Source organism: Hipposideros armiger, unplaced genomic scaffold (genome assembly GCF_001890085.2).
Source record: "Hipposideros armiger isolate ML-2016 unplaced genomic scaffold, ASM189008v1 scaffold_656, whole genome shotgun sequence".
Classification (NCBI taxonomy): domain Eukaryota; kingdom Metazoa; phylum Chordata; class Mammalia; order Chiroptera; family Hipposideridae; genus Hipposideros; species Hipposideros armiger.
The window spans coordinates 143047-163091 of record NW_017732006.1 but is presented as its reverse complement, the minus strand read 5'-3'; the positions used below and the strand labels follow the sequence as shown (position 1 = coordinate 163091).

The 20045-nt window shown below is 39.0% G+C and overlaps 1 protein-coding gene across 5 annotated transcripts in view; it reads right to left on the bottom strand.

Annotated features, from left to right (window-relative positions):
• PEX5L (peroxisomal biogenesis factor 5 like) overlaps positions 1 to 20045 on the bottom strand; it is a 213635-nt gene that overhangs the window by 60252 nt on the left and 133338 nt on the right. For all 5 annotated transcript variants that reach the window (XM_019626097.1, XM_019626098.1, XM_019626101.1 and 2 more), the window contains 4 exons: positions 13188 to 13382; positions 12047 to 12167; positions 11047 to 11143; positions 689 to 784 (listed from right to left, as the gene is read on the bottom strand). In XM_019626097.1, coding sequence (XP_019481642.1) covers positions 689 to 784; positions 11047 to 11143; positions 12047 to 12167; positions 13188 to 13382 — 509 coding nt within the window. The remainder of the gene's footprint in view (positions 1 to 688; positions 785 to 11046; positions 11144 to 12046; positions 12168 to 13187; positions 13383 to 20045) is intronic.

Below are 20045 nucleotides of genomic sequence, written 5' to 3'. Positions count from 1 at the left end.
TTTCTTTCTTTCTTTCTTTCTTTCTTTCTTTCTTTCTTTCTTTCTTTCTTTCTTTCTTTCTTTCTTTCTTTCTTTCTTTTCTTTCTTTCTTTCTTTCTTTCTTTCTTTCTTTCTCATTAGAAGGCTAAGTAAGGAAATCAATGTTCAAGTTAAGTATTCCATTTGATTTATCAACATTGTCATTGTTTTCGATACTTTTAACACTAAAAATTTGTAGCTCAAGTCAAGACAGGCCCATCATTGGCTGGAATAGCTCAGCCATCCTTTTTCAGTTAGAAAAATGTACAATAATTCTGGGGCAGCAAGATGTTCTATGTTTCAGACATTGTGTAGATGCTAGAGAGAGAAAGATGTCAGGCATGAACCTTGACCTCACACAGAGGCATAGCAAAGGCATAGCATAGATTCATTAAAGACCCCAGATGGGGCTCAGCGTCCTTTCTGACCCAGGACTCCAGACAGTCCTTGCTAATCCATCCCAGAATTGGCATAAGAGGTAACATCTATTAGTCAGCCCTGATGGGAAATCAAGTTCTCCGGTAACAGATCTCAGTCTAACAATCATAATCATGGTTATTTCATGTCTGTAAAGTAAGACCCATTTCACATGTTTCCTACTGAGGTTTGATTTTTTTTGAATCCCATTCTGAGCAACATGAAACAAAAAAACAATTTTCAAAAAGGTTACCTCCACTGCTGCTTTTGCCCTTTCAAATTCCTCTTCTAAGGAGTGGTTTCTGGAGAGTAATGCACTTCCCCAGCGCTGTTCTTTGGTCAGTCGAGCCTAAAATAAACCAAACGCATGGTGTTATAATACTGGAATCGCTTAACACAAAAGTACAAATATCTTTTCCTTTCTCTAGATTCCCCTACAGTTTAAGCAGCACCTGCAACTGACAGCGTTTTTGGAGCATTTTGCAAGCATGATGATGCCCAAACCGGAATGGCGCCAGGACATTTGTGCGCATGTGTAAATGATTCTTCTAACAGTGGGTCTCAGCCCTGGTCATATTAAAACCAACGCCCAGGCCCAACTTCCCAAAGATCTTACTTTAATTGGTCTTGGTACCAGTATTAGAAACAAGTGATTCTAATATGAAGTTAGGATGGACCATCTCCATTAGAAGACTGACATAGACGTTGATATTCGAGCTTTCAGCTTGTGGGAAGGATCGGCCTCAGGGAAAACTGAAAGCTGAGGAGACGAAAGGTGGCAGCTAGGTCTTATTCCTTAGATATAAAGCACGTCCTCATGCTGAATTCTCTTCCCTTTGCCGTCCCTCTAATGGTGCATGTGTCTCCTGTCCCATTTCCTCAAGACATTACTCTCTGTTAAATAACAGTCACTTAGATAAAATCATGTCTGATAACGTCGACTGCTTTGCCACAATTAATAGGCAATGTGACACACATCTTAGCTAAATGCAAATATTTCCAGAAAACCCCCCAAAGAGTCTACTGGAATTTAAAAAAAAGGTATTGATTTTTAATTTCATAAATGATGAATACATTCTTTTGGAAAAAAATTGATTATGGAAAAATAAGAGGTGTACCTCTAGACCTTTTCTGTTTGTGGTTACATATATATATTTATGTACCCACAGATACTATTGCAATGCATTTCAAAAATTTTTTTGAAACATGTACATGATATTTGGTAGCTTACCTTTTTTCTACTCAACAATATATTTTGGAGAGTCTCCACAATTAGTACTTACAGGTCTATGTCACTCTTTTCCCAGGGTTTTCCTAGCAAGTACTATCTACTGTAGCTTGTTCAGAACTCTCTCCAGGAACCTTTGGTGTTCCCAATTTTTCTCCCTACAATCTCGTGTTTTCTAGTCTATCTTTCTGCTTTACTGTGGGATCTTTGCGGGTAGGATTTTGTCTGGTTCCTTTTGTACCCTGTACCTAGTTCAGGGCCCGACAAGTGATTTCATGCTCCAAGAAGGCCTACAGATAGGCTGCAGGATAGGATTGCACTGATAAGGCAGCTAGGACTTGGGAAGCAGGAGGAGAGAGGCTTGTAGAGTGAAGTTCCCTCACCTCCTTTATTTCAGGTTGGGGTTAGCTCCTGGGCCCATAGATTGCTCAGGGATGCTCAATCCTGGCTTCTATGGGAATTACTTGACCAGGCATGGGCCCCATCCCAGGCCAATGAAATAAGACTCTGGGGGTGGAGCCTGGGCATTAAATGTTTGAAAAGCTCCTCTGGTGATTTTGAAAACAGTCATGTTTGGAAACCACTGTTCTGTAGCAAAACTTTTGTTTTCACCCAGCATTTACCATTTGTACAGCTCAGTTACTTTTCATTCTTTCTCCACCATCACTGGTCCTCAAAAGGACACTGCCCCCTCCTTTTACTATTACACAGTAGTAATACCAGGGCTCACTACACGCTGGACGCTGCTCTAAGTCCTTTGATACTATAAGTCAATTTGCCTTTCAACAACCTGTGACATAGGTATCATCAACTCCATGACACAGGCACAGAGAACTTAATGGACTTGCCCAAAGCCTCACAGCTGGGAGGCGGTAGGGCTGGTTCTTTAGGGTGCGTTCATAACCACTGTCCTGTCCTGCCTCTGTGTTCCACTAGCCGTGTTAGAAAGATGCAGAATATAGAAAAGCTGTCCCTCAGAGGTTCTTGCATGGTTGAGGGACTCAACCAAGAGCCCCTCAAGAATATTGTGGGCTGAAGAACTAATGAAGTAATTATTATAAACTCTTGCGAGCACAAACAACAGCCTTAGACTGTGTTTTGCTTTAATGAAGGTGGGAGGTTAATTTATGGAAACATTATGTTTTTTCCTCCTTGATGTATTTACTGCTGTGTCCTGGGTATCACTTGCAAGTAGTAGGTGCTTCATAAACAACCAGTAAACATTTGTGGAAAATATGCTGTCAGGGAACAGATGAATGAGTGGATTAAAGGTATTGCTTGGCCCCTACTCCCAGAGGTAACTATATGTTCTCAGCCAAGGTTTCTTGGCCAATCCAGGAGGCTAAGGAGAGCGTGTAGGAGTTTGTGAGGGGATGTTTTTGTCCCATGTCTGGAGTGGCAGAGGTCTGTGATAGCAAAGCCCTGGATTTGGGGAGAGGAATGGCTGCAGGATGCCCTAGTGAGGCGCCTAGCAAACAGCAAGGCCTGTGAGCACCTCAGTGCCTGAGGTGAGACCAGGGAAGGCAGCGAGGGCACACTGGGACCTGTGTAGGCACGAAAACCTTGCTCTCGGATGGGCCAAGTGCAGTGGCCACCATGCACAAGCATCGTCCCTTACTCTCTGGGTCCTGTGGAAGCTACTAACTGCTCCTAAACCAGGCAGTCGGGGCAGGGAAGGAACAGGGTCCAAAAACAGAAATGAAATTAACTATCCCAGGTTCCTGGGATTAGGTTGGAGACCTATCTTTTTGCTGGCCACCACTCAGCCCACTACAACCCTCATCTGACACTCTTGGGTCACAATATATTTGATTAACAAACATAAAGGTGCAGATGGTTACAACCTTTTAAAATGGTTAAGTTTTTAGGGTATTAGAGCCTGGTAGAGAAGTTAACCCCAAAGGTGAGATGATCTTATTGTCTTATAGAACGTTAACCAATCTCATGTCTAACTTGGCAAACTTATTTTGCCCTTTCTTTCCCAACTGGCTATGTAAGTCTCTGTTCCTTTGCTTTTGGAACCAACTCTTTTGTCTTCCTGCCGGTTCCCTCATTAATGAAATAAACAAACAAGTGAATTTTAAAATGTGGCTAATGGTAAGAAATCAACTTTGTGCATTTGTACACTAATGTCATGAATGAGTCATGAATGGCATTAGGTGAAGAAAAAAGAAAGCATTAATATTTTTGTCCCAAGCCACCTCCTTTTATGATTAGAGGCACTTTCACCAGTGAAATATGATCTGTCTTTCCTGTGAAGCCTGACCTAACAGGACTCCATTACTAGCACCAGCTTCCCTTCATGAATGTTTCATGACCCAAGTGGGTTATGAATCAGAGGGTACAAAGGGCACCATGTATCAGGATGAAGAGGAAAAAATTTCTCTCAAGATTCTAGACTTACAGTTCTTATTCTCCTTACCACTTAAAACAGCAAGTATGAATAGAATTTTACTGTGCAAGTGAAATTTTATTTTGCTTGAGCAATTACTATTGTACTTAGGTAAGTGCTATTTTCCACATAGTTAGAAAGGCCTTAGAGGATTACTTTGTATAATTACAAGTATAATCCACCTCATATTTTAAAGTCATTACTTTCTTCCCAAAGAAGCATGAAATAAATGTTATAAAATACAGGTAAACACTGAATGTAAACAGTGGCAGTTTTTGAGGTGAGATTAGTAGGCAACTAAAGATTCTGAAATTTATCAGCAACTCAGCAGTGTGCTCAGACATGCTCATTTAGGATGGAGGATGAAATACAGGTTATAATGTAACAAAGTTCAGCCTTTTTTTCAACCAAGGCTTTTTTAAATTTTTTATATCTAATTTCATTATAGGCAAACCTGTGACACAGGAAAACATATATAAGTAATGCTTGTAAACTGCAGATATTGCTTAGTGTTTAACGTAGAGGAATGGTGAACAACACTATTACAACCCTAAGTCTGAGGGGCAGCTGTTTGGTAGCCCAGTGGCTATGTCAGCAGTTCTCAGATTTAGTGGGCGTCAGGGACACCTGAAGGTCTGGTTCACACACACATGGCTGGGCCCCACTCCTAGGGTTTCTGATTCAGTAGGTGTGGGGTGGGGTCTGCATTTCTCACAAGTTTCTAGGTGATGCTGATCTGGCTGGTCTGGAGACCCCTCTATGGGGACTTCTACTCCAGCTGTTGACATTCTGTGCAAGTAGATGGAACTCTGAGGTTCATCAAGTACTCAGACGTATCATTCCTTTCCTTCTTTGCATGATGTTGAAAAATGCCCCACAGCCAAAGCAACCTCCTAGAAAGACCTTGGCTTTCAATGCAGCATTTTGATTGTTTGGATTTTAAGGCATTACAAACTCTCCAAAGAAGGAAGCATTTAGTTCCTTCAGCTGTTGATTGTTCCAAATGTTGATTAGCTCTATGGTTTGAACATGACCGTATTTGTGGCTGTGATTGTCCTAGTGTAACTTCATTGGCTAACCTTGATGCCAGTTGTTCACAGTGTCTCATAAGTAAATGCCTTTAGGTTAGTGTCAGCGATCTCCCAACAAAGCACATTTTTTAAAAGAAGCTCAGTGTCTTTTCAAAAGAAATTAAGGGGAAAAGCAATCTGCTTATTTGTAGAAAAGAAAAATTTAACAACTAGCAGATCTTGGGTGACAATATAACATAGTAGTTAAAAGCATGATCTCTGGATCAGACTGCCTGGGGCCGAATCCTGGTTTACCGTTTACTACAAACTGGCGCGACTTTGGGCAAATTACTTAATCCCTATATTTCTCACTGTTCTCATCTTCAAAAAATTTATTCACTTACAGAATCCATATAAGAACTGAGTATAATAATAATTCATGTAAATACACATGCAAAATGCTCAGTACATAGTAAGTGCTCAATAAAGCTTGGCTTTTGTTATCTTTCTGCTTAGTGCTTATCAGATATGACTTTAGAAATTCATTAAAAAATGTCTGTGTTTAGAGTACTTCTGTTCAGTGGTTAATGGACACTAGTTGGATTCTTACGCTAGAACAGATAATTGAAACACTTGCCTCATTGAGATGCTCAGATATTTTTTTCTTAGTCAGTCAGCAGGCATTTATCACTGAAGATACAACAAAAAAAGCTGTATCTTAAGTGTCAAGAACAAACTCTTAGGGCTTTGTGCGAGGGAGCATATAATTCCCATCTCCATACACCTATAAAATTCCGTGGTAGAGCATCAGGGCAAACCAGTGCTGATTTCAAACAGAGACGGACAGTCTATTATCACGCATTACTAAAAAGTGTTTCTGAAGCTAGCTGAAACTAGCTTCAAAAATGATTAAGAATAAAATTTTCTTTTTATTTTTTCTACCCTTTAACCATCAGCTGCTACTTCCACACTGTTAAATTTGACAAGCATTTATTGTTTCTCCTTTTAGTTACTACTTTCTTATTTTTTACTTCAACAAGTATTTGTTGAGCATCTACTATGTGCAGATTTCCCACTATGCTGAAAATGATCTTGCAGATTTCTTTCCTTCTTCTTGACTTCCTGCCATCCTTGCCTTTCTACTTTATTTTCTTATTTCTTTCCTTCCATCTTTGCTTGCTTCTTTCCTCATTGGTATTATAGCTCATTGTGAAAGTCCAGGAGGGGAAAAAGATTGCTGATGTGGCTCCTGCACTGTCTTCCAACAAGCAAAACTATATTTATAGTGTATTATCTTATTATTTCTATTAGACATAATGGTCTTGATACTTCTTATAGTCAAACTCCTCTTTCTAACTTTCCCACTGCCTTGCTATGGCTTTATGGATAGTGGACATTCAATCCCATTTACTGAATTAAAATGAAATGAAATGGAAGCCATCAACGTTTCTAAAAGTAAGAGGTTGAGAATGCATTTGGCAGAGGGAGGCACAAAATTGTGTATATCCTCAGATCAGATGACAATCCTAACTTATCTTACAAAGTTTCTGGAAGAAAGTGATAAATATTCTTTAATATCACTTTAATATTAACCCCATAAATAAAAGTAATAATCAAAGCTTGCAATGAGGAGGGAAGCAGATGGTTTGTGAGTTCTCGCAGGTAGATAAGCTTGATGTGGCTGATACAAAGTAGGTGTGGTTAAGAACAAGGGCGTTAGAAGCTGATGGTATGGTTTGAATGCTGGCTCCTCTCCTCCTTAGCTGATGTCACCTTGGGAAAATTACTTCTGCTCTCTAAGATGCATTTTTCATCTAGAAATGGGGATAATATTAATTACCAAGGTTATTGTAAGCATTTCAAATAATATATTAGAGATGTCTTATATCACACACATAATGTAATCAAGCACAGCAATGACATGCATTTCCTTTCACATCACTCCTTTAAAATTTAGAAAACCTATCTGAACTTTTATCTGAAAGTTTAAATTGTTGTGGTTTGGCATACTGCCAGCTTGATGGAATTATGACTGTGGAACAAAGCATTTGCTGTGCTACAGTCAGCAAAATCAGAGTTACATGATTGTGACTAAATATTAGGTTAGCCTGGCTGCCACACATTCTCATGGAGTCCAGCTTAGGTTGGCAAGAACCTGCTCTGGACTCTGTCCAGTGTCTAGCCTTGAAAAAGAAATGTTTGAACCATCCCTCTCCAGCAGAAGCTGGGTTCTTTTCCTTTTGCCTCACCACTGTCTCAACCCATTTATGGAAAAGCTCATTTTACATCATTACTTTGTGTTTTTCTTCAGTTCTTCAAATATTTTCTAGTTTTTCAGATTGCGTGATTTCTTTAAACAATTAACTCCAGGGAATATGAATTACTCAGGTTGATGAAGGGTTAAGAAACTTTATTCTTAAATATCTAGAGATTATATGATTTATGATAATCTCTTGTCACTCTGATTAGTGTAGTCAAAACACTTTGGAAGAGACTAGACTATGTTCTTTCTTTTCCTCATCTTGAAAAGAAAATGAGCTAACATAAAAATTCTTCTCATTGTGAACTTCTGTTTTCTTTGTGATTCTGAAATATGAATTTTTTTTTTTAAAGATTTTTATTTGGGAATTGGAGTGATGGGAACAGTGCTGGGGAATTGGGGGAAGGGGAACAGACAAGTTGCTGTCGTTTTTGTTCTTCAGTCTAGTTGTGGAGGACGTTGCTTCACTGGNGGATCACAGTGCTGCTCCGTTCATCTCATGTTTAAATATTTAAAAAAAAGAAAAAAAAACAATTTTGACCTTTTATTTCTCTAATGAATCAGTAACAAATATTGAATTCCGTTATTTAAGGTGAGAGACTATTTATCCCTTTTACTCCTTTCCACTTCTACTTGACCTTCTAGTGTTTTGCTAAAAAATCCAGTGTTTAGACATAGATTGTTAGCAAAGACATTATGTGTGTTTTCTTTCAAGAATAACCTTAGAATATTTTTAGAAATTCTTCAAAGTTTCTGGCATTTTAGTGGCATCAACTCCTATTATCCAGCACTGATAAAGATTTTTTTCCATCTGTATTTTTTTTTCTTTGCTTATTTTAATAATAATCATTGAGACAGAGGAATTAAGAGCAAGTTAAAAATCAAAGACATAAAATTCAGAGTTCAGGAAATTAAATTTCCCTTAAATTGCATTTAACTTGGATGTACCAGGATTACTTCTACATATATCAATATGTCCTTAAAATACATGAATCCAACTTTAAGTGTGTTAAAGAACAATGGAGATCTTTACTATAGCTTTTCTTAAAGAAGTGTTTACAAATTTTTTTCTTGAAGCTGGTAAGTTATGTGTTTCACTGGGAATTAAAAGATTTAGATTCTGCTCCACTTATGTTTATTAGACTTGGGAAATTTTACTTAAAATCTCTGGAGAAGGCAACATTATGTCCAGAAAATCACTGTCCTTGGAGCTGCAAGGTTTGGGTTTGACTCCTGACTGTAGCTACCTATTAATGTACTACTGTGTGCCTTTGGGTAATTTCTTCATCTGNAGGGCAGTGTCACTGGCCCTCATATGTGGGATCCGAACCGGGGCCCTCTGGCGTCCCAAGCCAGTTCTTAACCATCGCGCCACTCGGCCGGCCCTGAAATATGAATTTTAAACAAGGCTTGCAAACAATTCCTCACCTGCTCAGCCTAAGATAATTTATGTTGGCTTGAGAGAGGAGAAAACATCTCTGATTTTCCCATGAATCATCTGAGTGATAGTGGAGCAGGAACAAGTTTTGGTGAGCTGAAATCGTCTACCTGAATGGTTTGCAAGTCAGTTTTAAGTTGAATTTTTATACTACTTTCATTATTTTATCTATGTAAAGAGGTCATATATTTAAGAGCAATATGCTTCTAACAGTAAAAATAATTTTCTTTTATTACAAGTAGCTTAATCAGTCTGTTCTCTTGCTGCTCCTTTTGAGTGACTTAGTATTCTAGATGATTAAAATCTAAATTCCTGAAATTGACTTAATTTAACCATAGGCTGAAATTAAATGAATTTCCTAAGTTTAGGCAAATCTTAATACATAAACATGCAATGGTTTTGAAAAAACAAACTAAGGGATGAATACTTTACAAATAATTGGTAACCCTCTAAAAGGATTTCCTACGATCTTTCTAGACAGAAAATTGTTACAGTGCATTTTAAGTTATGTTTTGGAGGAGAATATCAGGAATTTGAAAGAAATTTTCCAAAACACTGTTTGCTTAAAGGCACACAGGTGGGTAAGTGGTAGGACAATATGGTGGGATGAAATCAGACAACCAGCAGGAGAGTAGCAGTCATTGCAATAACAAGATACAGGCATTGTGGGTTTCCATGGCAACCAAGGACCCTAGCTGATCCTCTGCCCCCTCCAGCTCCATGTAGAACGGCCTACCTGTGCCAAGCCTCTCTTTGCTACCCAAACGTTCAATTGCTACATTAAATTGTTCCAAGGACTCCAGTTTATGAAACAGTACCAATTACTTTAGTCAAGTCGACATTTCTAATGCACTTATCAAGAAATGTTTCTCTAATAAATGTTATCAATTTGCTTTTAAAAAGGATACATTTAGAATGAACACAGAGGAAGAAAATACATTTTCATGCTATATTTACAATTCATTAAGCTGCCCAAGATTACGTGCTCTGGATTTTAGTTGACTTGTTTTTTAGCAGAGTTCTGGGAGCAGTAGTATCCACCCCTCTGTTGCGGAGGGTGAGGTGTATGTGGGGGGGTGCTATCAGAGGCCCAGAAGGGTTTCCAGAGGCCTTCCATTTCCTCTCTGTCTCTGCCCTCCTTGTCTCTGCCACTTATTCGTTGGGGGTACACAGACAAAAAAAAATCTCACTGTGCCTTAGTTTCTCCATCTATAAAATGGGGGTAATAAATTAACTCACAGAGCCATTTGTCAGGATCAAATGAGCTAATACATATTAAAAAGCCTTACCCTAGCATTCAATAATATTTGCTATTACTATAATTATCCCTTTACTTCATTCACCTCAGCAATGTATCTCCTCTCTTAGTTTCAATATCTTATCTAGTAAACTCAAGAAAACTTTTCTTGCTTACTTCATCCCACTTCCAGATTGTAGAAAGCATGAATATGGACATATTTTTAAAGAGATCTTTGTGGTTTTAGAGCCCAGCTGTGCCTTGTAAAGTGTTTGAGAATGAAAAGGTTGAGGCTGACTATGGCCTTCTCGGCACAGCTTAACCATAGTGACAGCCAGTGATAAACAAGCCAGCCACACTGGAGTCCAGAGTCAAATCGTGGAAAGACAGGCCTGGTTCACACCCTACTTCCACCAATGATTAGTTGGGTCCCCCAGAAAAGGATTTTGATGTCACTGAGACCCTTTAAAGGTTCTTTAAAGTGAGGCTAATAATAATTCACAGGATTATTTGAGTATTAGTTATAACACATGAAAAGCACATAGTAAAGTCCCTAATAGTTAGTGACTGCTCACAAATGGTAGCTCCTAGTAGTCTCATTATTGCTAATACTATAATTATTTATTCCTTAGCATGAAATTTCTTTTAACGTGACAGTCAGGATCCTGATGTGTTTGTTCCACAGAGCATACATGTGAATGAACGCTCCAGATGTAATTGCCTCTTCTTTTGTCCTGTGACAGCAACAGTGCTAGTCATGGAGCAGTGCAGGTTTTGTATTTGTAACAACAATGGGATAGTAAATGGTAGAACGAGAAGAAAGTGCTAAGAACACAGTGAATTTCATCAATACATTTTCTAGCCATATATATATATATATATCATCAGTTCATTTAAGCATTGAGACAGACACTGGTAAGAAAGCATAAGAAACACAAAATATGGGAACACTACTTCAAACTTTTTCGTGAAAATTTAAGTAAAATATTTAAGATATAAAGTATCCATTAGAAAAGGTGGGTTGATTGAAGAATTGGTTTTGTTACCTGTGCTGGAGGCACTAATTCCAACTCGGAAGCCGACTCAGAGTTCAGGGCGCTTTTTCCCCCACTCAGCTCTGGTTGAGACCTGTGCTCTGAGGACCTGTAAGGGGTGAACAAAGGAAACTAATGCTCATCGAGAAACACATTCAGCTAGAAACCTGGCCAAGAAGCCGAGTGCATTTGGATCATTGAGAACCATGGTAACAAAGCTCTTAACAGAATTTTGATGCAAAAGATAACTTTTATGGGTTTTTATGATAATGACCATGTTTGGAATTTAAGCGGCTGCAATGTGCTAGGTGTTATTATCTCTGATTGATTTAGAATTCAGTTCAATTATGTGCACAAAGTAAATAAATGCAATACCATTTTTTTGTTACAGAAAATTCTGCTTTATTAAAAAGTATTATTTTGGGGGGAAGGGATGTTCTCACATGTGTCTCAGGTGTGATTTGATCTTTACATAGAATACAAAATGTCATAATAAATACAGATGTGTGAGGAACAATAGGAGACTAAAACATGCTCTCCTTTAGACAGCTTTAAAAACATGGTAAAATTCAGGTAGCCAATTTTTCTCATGTGCATCCACAGATTACCCTTAAATAGTACATTATCTGACAGCGATGATTAAGAAAGTCAGAAATGGTTACCTGTGTAATCACAAACATTTAATTTAGCTATCATTCATGTAATACTTTGAATACACACATACGTAAACACATGTATGCACCTACTTTGAGCAGCTTCATTACATATTCACAAAATTATCAACAAATATTGAATTATGAATCTACCAGAATCCTTATTGGCTGTTTTTGTCCTGACAATTTAGATGAAATAATTTAGTTTTAGAAGTCACAATAAGTAACATTGATAAACAGGAAATTATACTTGAAACCAAGTATCTGGATTGACTTAACTCTCTGGCCATTTCAGTACATGAGAGAAAAACCCATACAGTGGACACATATATGGCTTTTCTGATATTAAAATATCTTACCATAAGAGTTCTTTGGAACCAGTTCTAGATGAGCATGATTTTCTCTCTGCCATTGGATGACCCTTGATAGTTCGATCATGAAACTTAACATCCTCCCATTTTTCCAGTTGTGTTTGAATGTCTAGTAAAGAGACAGAAAGGGGGCAAGGGAGACAGGGAGTGAATATGAGGTACAAAGAGTAGAAGAGAGATTGATTAAGGCTGAGAAATGTTATACAAGTGAACTTTGCTCAGTGGATGCTTTCAAACCCCAAGAGCAATTTTTTTAAGGTCACACTAAAATTAAAACATGTGCAGCCAAATAAAAATGAGACCTAGGAAGAGAAATTGGATTGCTTTTACAGTTAAACTATCAAGTTGTTTTACCTGAATTTATTTCAAGAGCTATCTATCTGCATTCTGATTTCTGGGTATGGTCCATGGTATCGTCTGGAATGAGTGTACTGTAGCGGGCTAGCTACCCTATCGACCTCCAGCTTGAGGCACTTCTGGCCTGTTGCTAGGAAGAAGAAATTCTATTTAAAGAGATGAGCCTCGCTGTTACAAGGAGGTGAGAAAATGGAACACCTTTCACAGCTTTTGTATAGACTGCTTAGCTTCTCGCCAAAGGAAGGAATTAATAATGGGGTAGAGAGAAAGGAGGCAATGGAGATAGCCAAGAAAATGCTAGAACCATTTTCTCCCCGTGGCTTAATTAATGAAGAACCTGGTGGGACCTCGCTCACTAACAAGTGTGGGGCTATAAATACACCACTTAAACAACCTTGAGGTCCAGTGTGTTCCTTCATAAAAAGGGAGGTTTGCAGTGGGTGTCCTCCAAAGTTCTTTAAACTATTTTTACGACTTCTTGCACAGGACATTTTCTCAAAAGCAGAGAAATTAAAGTTTCATTTACAGGTATGAGTTCCATCAAGAGCTCCATACATGTGAGTTGAATAAATAAATGAATCCACATCAGTTAAGCAAAGCCGAGCTCCCAGCTGCCATTTAATCTGAGCACAAAAGAAGTGCGTCCTGCCTGGTTTCCTATATGGAATTACTCTTTTCTACTCCTTTGCCCATGGTTTGAACATCTTTTGTGGAACTTCCTTGCTGTGTATAGGCACGGGTGAGCGGCAGTAGACACTAGATATTGCCTCACCTAAGTCTAGGGAAGACGTCTCTGGGCCTCGGAGAGGCGGGCCTCTTTGCTCAGCGTCCGCACCGATGAGGTCAGATCCATCCGCCTTCTTCTTCAGGGATGAGGTTTTCGATGAGGCCTCCAACTTCTTGGCTTTGGTTGGGGTTTGAGAGATGGGTTCACTCAGGTCAAGGAGATCTAAGCCTGTGGTCAATACTATCAGAGACGGAAGAGATTAAGATAAACCAACTCGGTGCTCTGAAGTTATTTTGCAAAAATAGGTTTCACTTGGGTGCAGAAGGCTTTTGTGTTTGTAGTGTAGGTTAGAGGCACCAAATTAAGTTAGCTCACTATTGATTTATAAAGACAGTTTGTATTTAGACGGGGATGTTTGCTGCATGTTCTCTTTTATTTGCACGGTACAAATCCGCCAAGCAGGGCTTAGACCAGCCTGAGCAGGGATGAAGGTTTGAATGAAATTAAACTGATAAAATTGAATCTGAGTTCAGGTACTATTTACTTTATTGCTTTGCTGTATTTATAGAGAGGTTATTTTAGAGTGTAGTTTTTCCAAAGAAGAGTCAATCTATCATTTTCACAAATAAGCTTGCAAAACAGTTAAGAGGGTGATTTGGTAAAGTTTCTGAATGTCCTTGTGTTTTAATTTCAAAGAAATGTTGTTAATGATCTTTTACTTAATTAAGCACTTCAATCAGAAAATGGCTTGCTGTTTGGGTTCAACTAGAGAGGTGTTTTATAATCCATAGTTGCTATATAGGTACACATGTCAATGCCTTCGCTGTTTAATATGCAAATTTCAATTTCAATGTAACAAATCATAAAACGGTTAGACTTTTACTTCCTAGCAGGCTGATTACATTGTATTCTACTGTAATGATTGCAGACAGAATAATTTGTTCAAATGCAAACTAGGTAAATGAGAATTAAAAAGGCAAGCTTTGAAACTCTTCATTCTCTTTCTCTTACAGTGTAACAAGTAGCCAGTGTTTGACTAGCGCACTGTGAGAAATGGAAATCGCCAATTAGGGACGGTGCCTCCAGCGCTACCTCTCCATCAGCTGCAGCAGCTGGGAGGTTGGCTTCTGAACTGGCCTGGTGGCTTCCTGGCCTAGGGTCTCTTCAGCCAGCTAGCTTAGGAAAGCCACCAAAGTGGCAGAGAATCCTCCCGGCATCTTCTAGGACTGTACCACTCCTCCTCTTTGATCTCCCAGCTTTCCTTCCTGCTAGGGAATGGAATTTTGTTGATGGCTCAGCTCTCTTCCATCTGCTCCCCACTTGTACTCAAGGCAGGGTCAGGGCTCAGTTAAGCTCACAACCAGGATTTTTTTTTTTTTTTTTAGTGCTGCACTCCTCATGCACTGAGCATCCCTACAGGATCCTTTGGATGGTGTGTCAAGCTTTACTCTCGATGATCTTATTTTAGGATTTCAATTATAAATCACAGTGGCTGGATGTTGATGGTGAAGTGGAAGGACGTGGCGCTACCACTGCTAAGCTGTGTGACTTGGAGAAAGTTTCTTGACCTCTGAGTTTCAGTTTCCTTATCTGAAAAATGTGGAAGAGTCTGTCTTTTAGCTATGATACAAGGTTAAATTTTCTAATTTGTAAATCAAATGTATAAAATGCCAGGCATATAATAGGTACTCAATAAATGTTATTGCCAGTCTTTGGTGGACAATTTGGGATGCTTTTCTTTCCTTTTCCTTTTTGTCGATCTCCTTCTATTTCTCCTGCTCCTTTCTGTTGCAGCCAAGAATCAGATCCATACACTGACAGAAAGAGGAAAAGCCACTGCTAATAAAATGGAGGATGAGACAAAGATATTGGTTTCACAGCAGAGAATGTTATAAAGTAAATTTATCATAACATGGCCTGAAAGTGTCAGCTTATCTCATCCGAATGTTCACCAGGAGAAGGGAGCCTGCTCTGAGCGATGAGTGTTTTGTGGCTAGCAAGGACTTGAATGTGTGTGGGGGGGAAAGAAGTGACGTTCAGAGCTAAGCTGCCTGGCTCGAGGTCTAAAATTTAAGCGCGGCACGCAGCCAGGAGAGGCTAGGATGCCACACATTTCGTCTCCTTTGAATGTTTAAGCAGAAATTTCCAGGCCACTGTTATGTTGGCAAGGATTCTAGGCCCACCGTGATTTTCTTACAGTAGAAGGAAGGAAGTGGGTAACAGTCTCCGGAATGCTATATATATCTTTTTATTAATTGTACAATTAGGAATTAGTCATTTGCTCCTACACTTTTTTTCGAAGCAAATTATATAGGACTTGTCTACGTGCATATAGAGAGTACGTTTGTTACAAATAATAATGGTGAGTATTACTTTAATTCTATAACTGCTTTTCACCATAAATGAATTACTGAAAGAATGGAGAATTCAAACTTGGCTCGGTAGCATGTTTTCCCCCTCCAAACCATCCTCAGCACTTCCTGTGTTTGTTCTGAGCCCTCTGTTCCTTTGTTCTTTTCCCAGCAAATGTGAAACAAATGCTTGCTTGGCACACACAAAAGGCCTTATTTGTTACCTAGTTAATAAAGGGGGTGGCTTGAAGCTTGTACATAAAGCTTTGAAGCTGAGAAAATCCCCAGGGACCACAATTTCAAAAGCACAGAAGGATGGGTACAGCCTTTCACTTTTTGAAGAAAGACAAATTGCATTTTAGCGTGTGTGTGTGTGTGTGTGTGTGTGTGTGTGTGTGTCTGTGTAAGACAAAAATAAAGGGTCTCACTGTTATACATGGGCTTCAAAGATGGCATACCTTGGCATGGAAGGGGGTGTCTGCTTTGCTGATTTTCTTAACCCAAGTTAAAAGATTCTCTTAGGGGCCGGCCGAGTGGCGCGGGGGTTAAGAGCTGGCTTGGGACGCCAGAGGGCCCCGGTTCGGATCCCACATATGAGGGCCAGTGACACTGCCCTCTACAGCTAAGATGCTGAACAACAGCTCATCCTGGAGCTGGGCTGCCTGAGTCGCCGGCGATGGCATAGGCTGCAGCCCCTGCTGCAGTGGGTTGCCATGGGCTACCGTGTGTAGCCAGCAGCCAGCGTGAGCGGCCAGCAGCCGCAGTGAGCGGCCGTCCAGAAGCCGGCGACTGATCTGCCTCACCCGGGAAGAGCGCAATGATGGTTCCAACTTGGGCCAGTGAAGCAACGTCCTCCACAACTAGACTGAAGAACAAAACGACAGCAACTTGTCTGTTCCCCTTCCCCCAATTCCCCAGCGCTGTTCCCATCCCCCAATTCCCCAATTTTTTTAAAAAAAAGATTCTCTTAGGCACATGGAAGTTTGGGTTCTAGAATTTGTATGTTTAAATTAAGGTACCTTATAGTGGATGTGAAAATGTATGTGAAAAATGTATGTGTGAAAGTGTATGGTATGTGTATGTGAGAGAGAGCGAGAGAGAGAGAGACTTGTTTGAAGATGCTATGCTGCTGGCTTTGGAGATGGAGGAAGGCACCACAAACCACAAATTCCAGGTACCCCACAGAAACTGGAAAAGGCAAGGAAATGAATTCTCCTTTCGAGCCCCCAGAAGGAATGCGGCCCTCCAGACACCCTGGTTTTAGGTCTGCTGAATCCCAGAACTGTAGAATAATAAATTTGTGTTGTTTTAACACTAAATGTGTGGTAAATTGTTACAGCAGCAGTAGGAAGCTAATACAGCTGGGAGGATGTTGTCGTACCAGGGTTCAAACATAGGCCCTGTCACCCCCAAGCTCGCCTTTTGCACCACTCCTCTCTAGATTGTCTCTGGGCCTGGAGACAATGTGCTTTGTATTGATGTGGCTTTGATTACTTTTTGCTTAGCTCCCAATTATGTGGCAGGTTGGGTAGTCTGAGGCATAATTTAAATAGCTGGCAACTTCAGAAACTTTTGGTGGGGGGAGGTAATCACCTAATTTTATTGTGTGGAATTTCCTGAAGATGGAAGATGAAATATGTTACATCAGTGTTTGTTTCCATCTATCTGAAGGACACCTGATTGACAATCACAACCTATTGAACTGGAAGGCTCCCACAGGGCACTGAAGAGGTTTATGAATACTAGATTCCTTGGGCCCTGGGAGGTGATGCTGCTTAAAGCAGTTAGAATAAAATAGCACCTATTATGAAGCCCTGATTTGATACTTTGATGGCAAGACAATGTTATTAACACCACTACCGCAGAAAGAGTCTCAGATTTTTAGTGAACATCTCTAAAGGACTAAATGGACATGAAGTGGTCAGATCATGGGATGACCCTGACTGCTGCAGTCACAGAATATGCCACAGGAGCTGAGGGGATCTCTGTACTGCTTTGCAAGCTACCCTGGCATTCCAGCAAAGATGGTATTTTTTTAAGATAGTGGCTACCAAGAAATATTTGCCAGTGACATGAAATAGACAAATTAGATTTAAATAATTCAACCAACTTTTGCCTTTTGATTGGAATATAAAATTAAAGCTACTTTCCAAATTTCTAAGTTGTCTCTAGAGGCACGCCATTTGGTTCATGGCTACTTGGGCTTCATAAATATGTATTTTGCAAACATTACATTAATTTTGCAGTTAAAATATTGAATTAGGTCCAAGGGCCCCTGTTTTGCTTGTTTTTTAGAAGAAAGTCTTTCCTGTACTTTGACATGTGTTAGGGTATTTTTGAGAGTGTACAGAAAACAAATTATTATTGCAAGTTTTATAGTAATGATTTGTCTTATACTATAATCACTGCCTTAAAATATCTATTGTTTAGTTACTTTCAAGGCACTTGATTGTGTGTGTGTGTATAATATGTATTTATTTGCCATTTTAAAATCAAGGATATTAGTGATGATCTTGGCCTATCTATCATCTCTGGATACATTTTGACAGGGTCAAGGAATTAGCTCTCTATCTAGATTACAGAGGAATTTAAGATAATTTAGGATGTTAATGGCAAAAAAATGGAAAACGCCCTTATTTGATCTGCCTTGAAGTTATCATCCTTGGATGACAAAACGTTAATCCTAGTGTAGAAATGAACAGAAAGTAAAAAAGATAATTAAAATACTGAAGAAAAAAATTATAATTTAGAACTATGAGGCAGAAGATTGATATGCTCTGTTAGGGTTAGAAGAGAAAAAAAATCATTATTTGACTGATCTTTGGAAGAGATAAATATTTCCTATATTGTTCACTTTGTGTTAATTTACATAAGAATTATATTCTGTAAACATTAAACTGAATGTCAGATGGTGGCACACTGGCTTTATTTTTTCACTGGAAGAAAATATCAAGTGTAAATGCTTCTCATCTTAACACAATGTTTTTCAAATGTATGCTTGATTGACTTGGCACAAACTTGAGGCAGGATTTCTTCCATATTTTATTCCAAGATTGTTTAATATGCATTCCTTAAGTGTAAAGATATACATAATGTCAGCAATGGAACAGACAATATTCAATGACTGCCCTTATTTCTCACTGTAATTTCATACTATTCTATAAAATGACAATGTTTCACTTTAAAATCACTATTGTTTTTAAATTAAAAATTGGGACAGAAAATGATAACTCTATCTTCTGCCCAGAAACTTTAACTGTAAAATTATTCGACCAAATTAGACTTCTTTCCAAGGTGTTTGAATACTAAAGCTTTTCCTATTTAAAGATGTGTAATAATATGCATCAGGCTGCATATTGAGATATAAATTGTGGGGTTTATAATAATTTAAAAAAACTACATTTCTTAGGGATTAAAAAATATATAGTGTTTCTGCCTTGAGATATATTTTTATGATTAAAAAACATACTATCAAATAAGAGTCTTCCTTCAGGATAAAAATCTTTGTGACCTAAATGTACTGACTTGCTGAGGCTAAGAAAAAAAAAATGCAGCCTCAAAATACCATTTTTCCTTACTCCTTACTTTGTGTCCCCCCAAAACTCATATGTTGAGGTCTTAACCCCAGTACCTCAGAATGTGACTTCATTTGAAAATGGGGTCATTGGAAATGCAATGAGTTGCGTCATATTGGAGCAGGGTAGGCTCCACAATGGAGTAGGGTAAGCCTACTCTAATATGCCTGGTGTCCTTATAGAAAGGGGAAATTTGGCCACAGAGACAGATCAGCACACAGGAAAAATGTCCTGTGAAGATCGGAGTTATGCTGCACAAGCCAAGGAAGCACCAGAAACCAGGAGAGAGGCCAGAATAGATTCTTCCCAAGCCCCTTCAGAGGAAAGCTGGCCCTGCTGATGCCTTACTTTGGACTTCTAGCTTCCACAAGTGTAAGACAATAAATTTCTGTTGTTTAATCCACTCAGTTTGTGGTATTTTGCCATGGCGTCCTTAGGAAGTTAATACTGTAGCTATTGGGATCATAAGAAATCACCTTTCTTTGATGTTTTCCCTATGATATAGGTCTCTCTTTTATTTATTAGAAAAACCATGATGAAAAGTAGTTTTTGAGTCAAATATTATGTTGCTTTCTCTGGTGGGCCCTTCCTAAGTGACTTAGTTTTGGCATCAGCTTGAACTGAAAAGTGCAGAGGGTGCTGGAAACAAGATCTGAGAATTCTATGCTTTCCAGCTTTTCCTAAAACATCGGGAACTTCCCAGTGCTTTCCATTCTCATGGATTTTTCTGCTGCAGTTAGAAACATAAGGCTCCTCTGTATTCTTCTCGGGGTGTCTCTCCAGTTTTGGAGGGGTGAGCCCCAGTTTCACAGATAAGGAGGATGAATCTGATCTGATAGCTTCTGAATTTGCTTCGTGTCCTGTCTAAAATGTAACAAGCATAATTTTATTTGTTTGATTACTCAAAATGATAGTTGAATTTAGAAAATGATTGCTTTGATGTGATATAAAGGAAGTTAAAGAATTTGAAAAGGGAA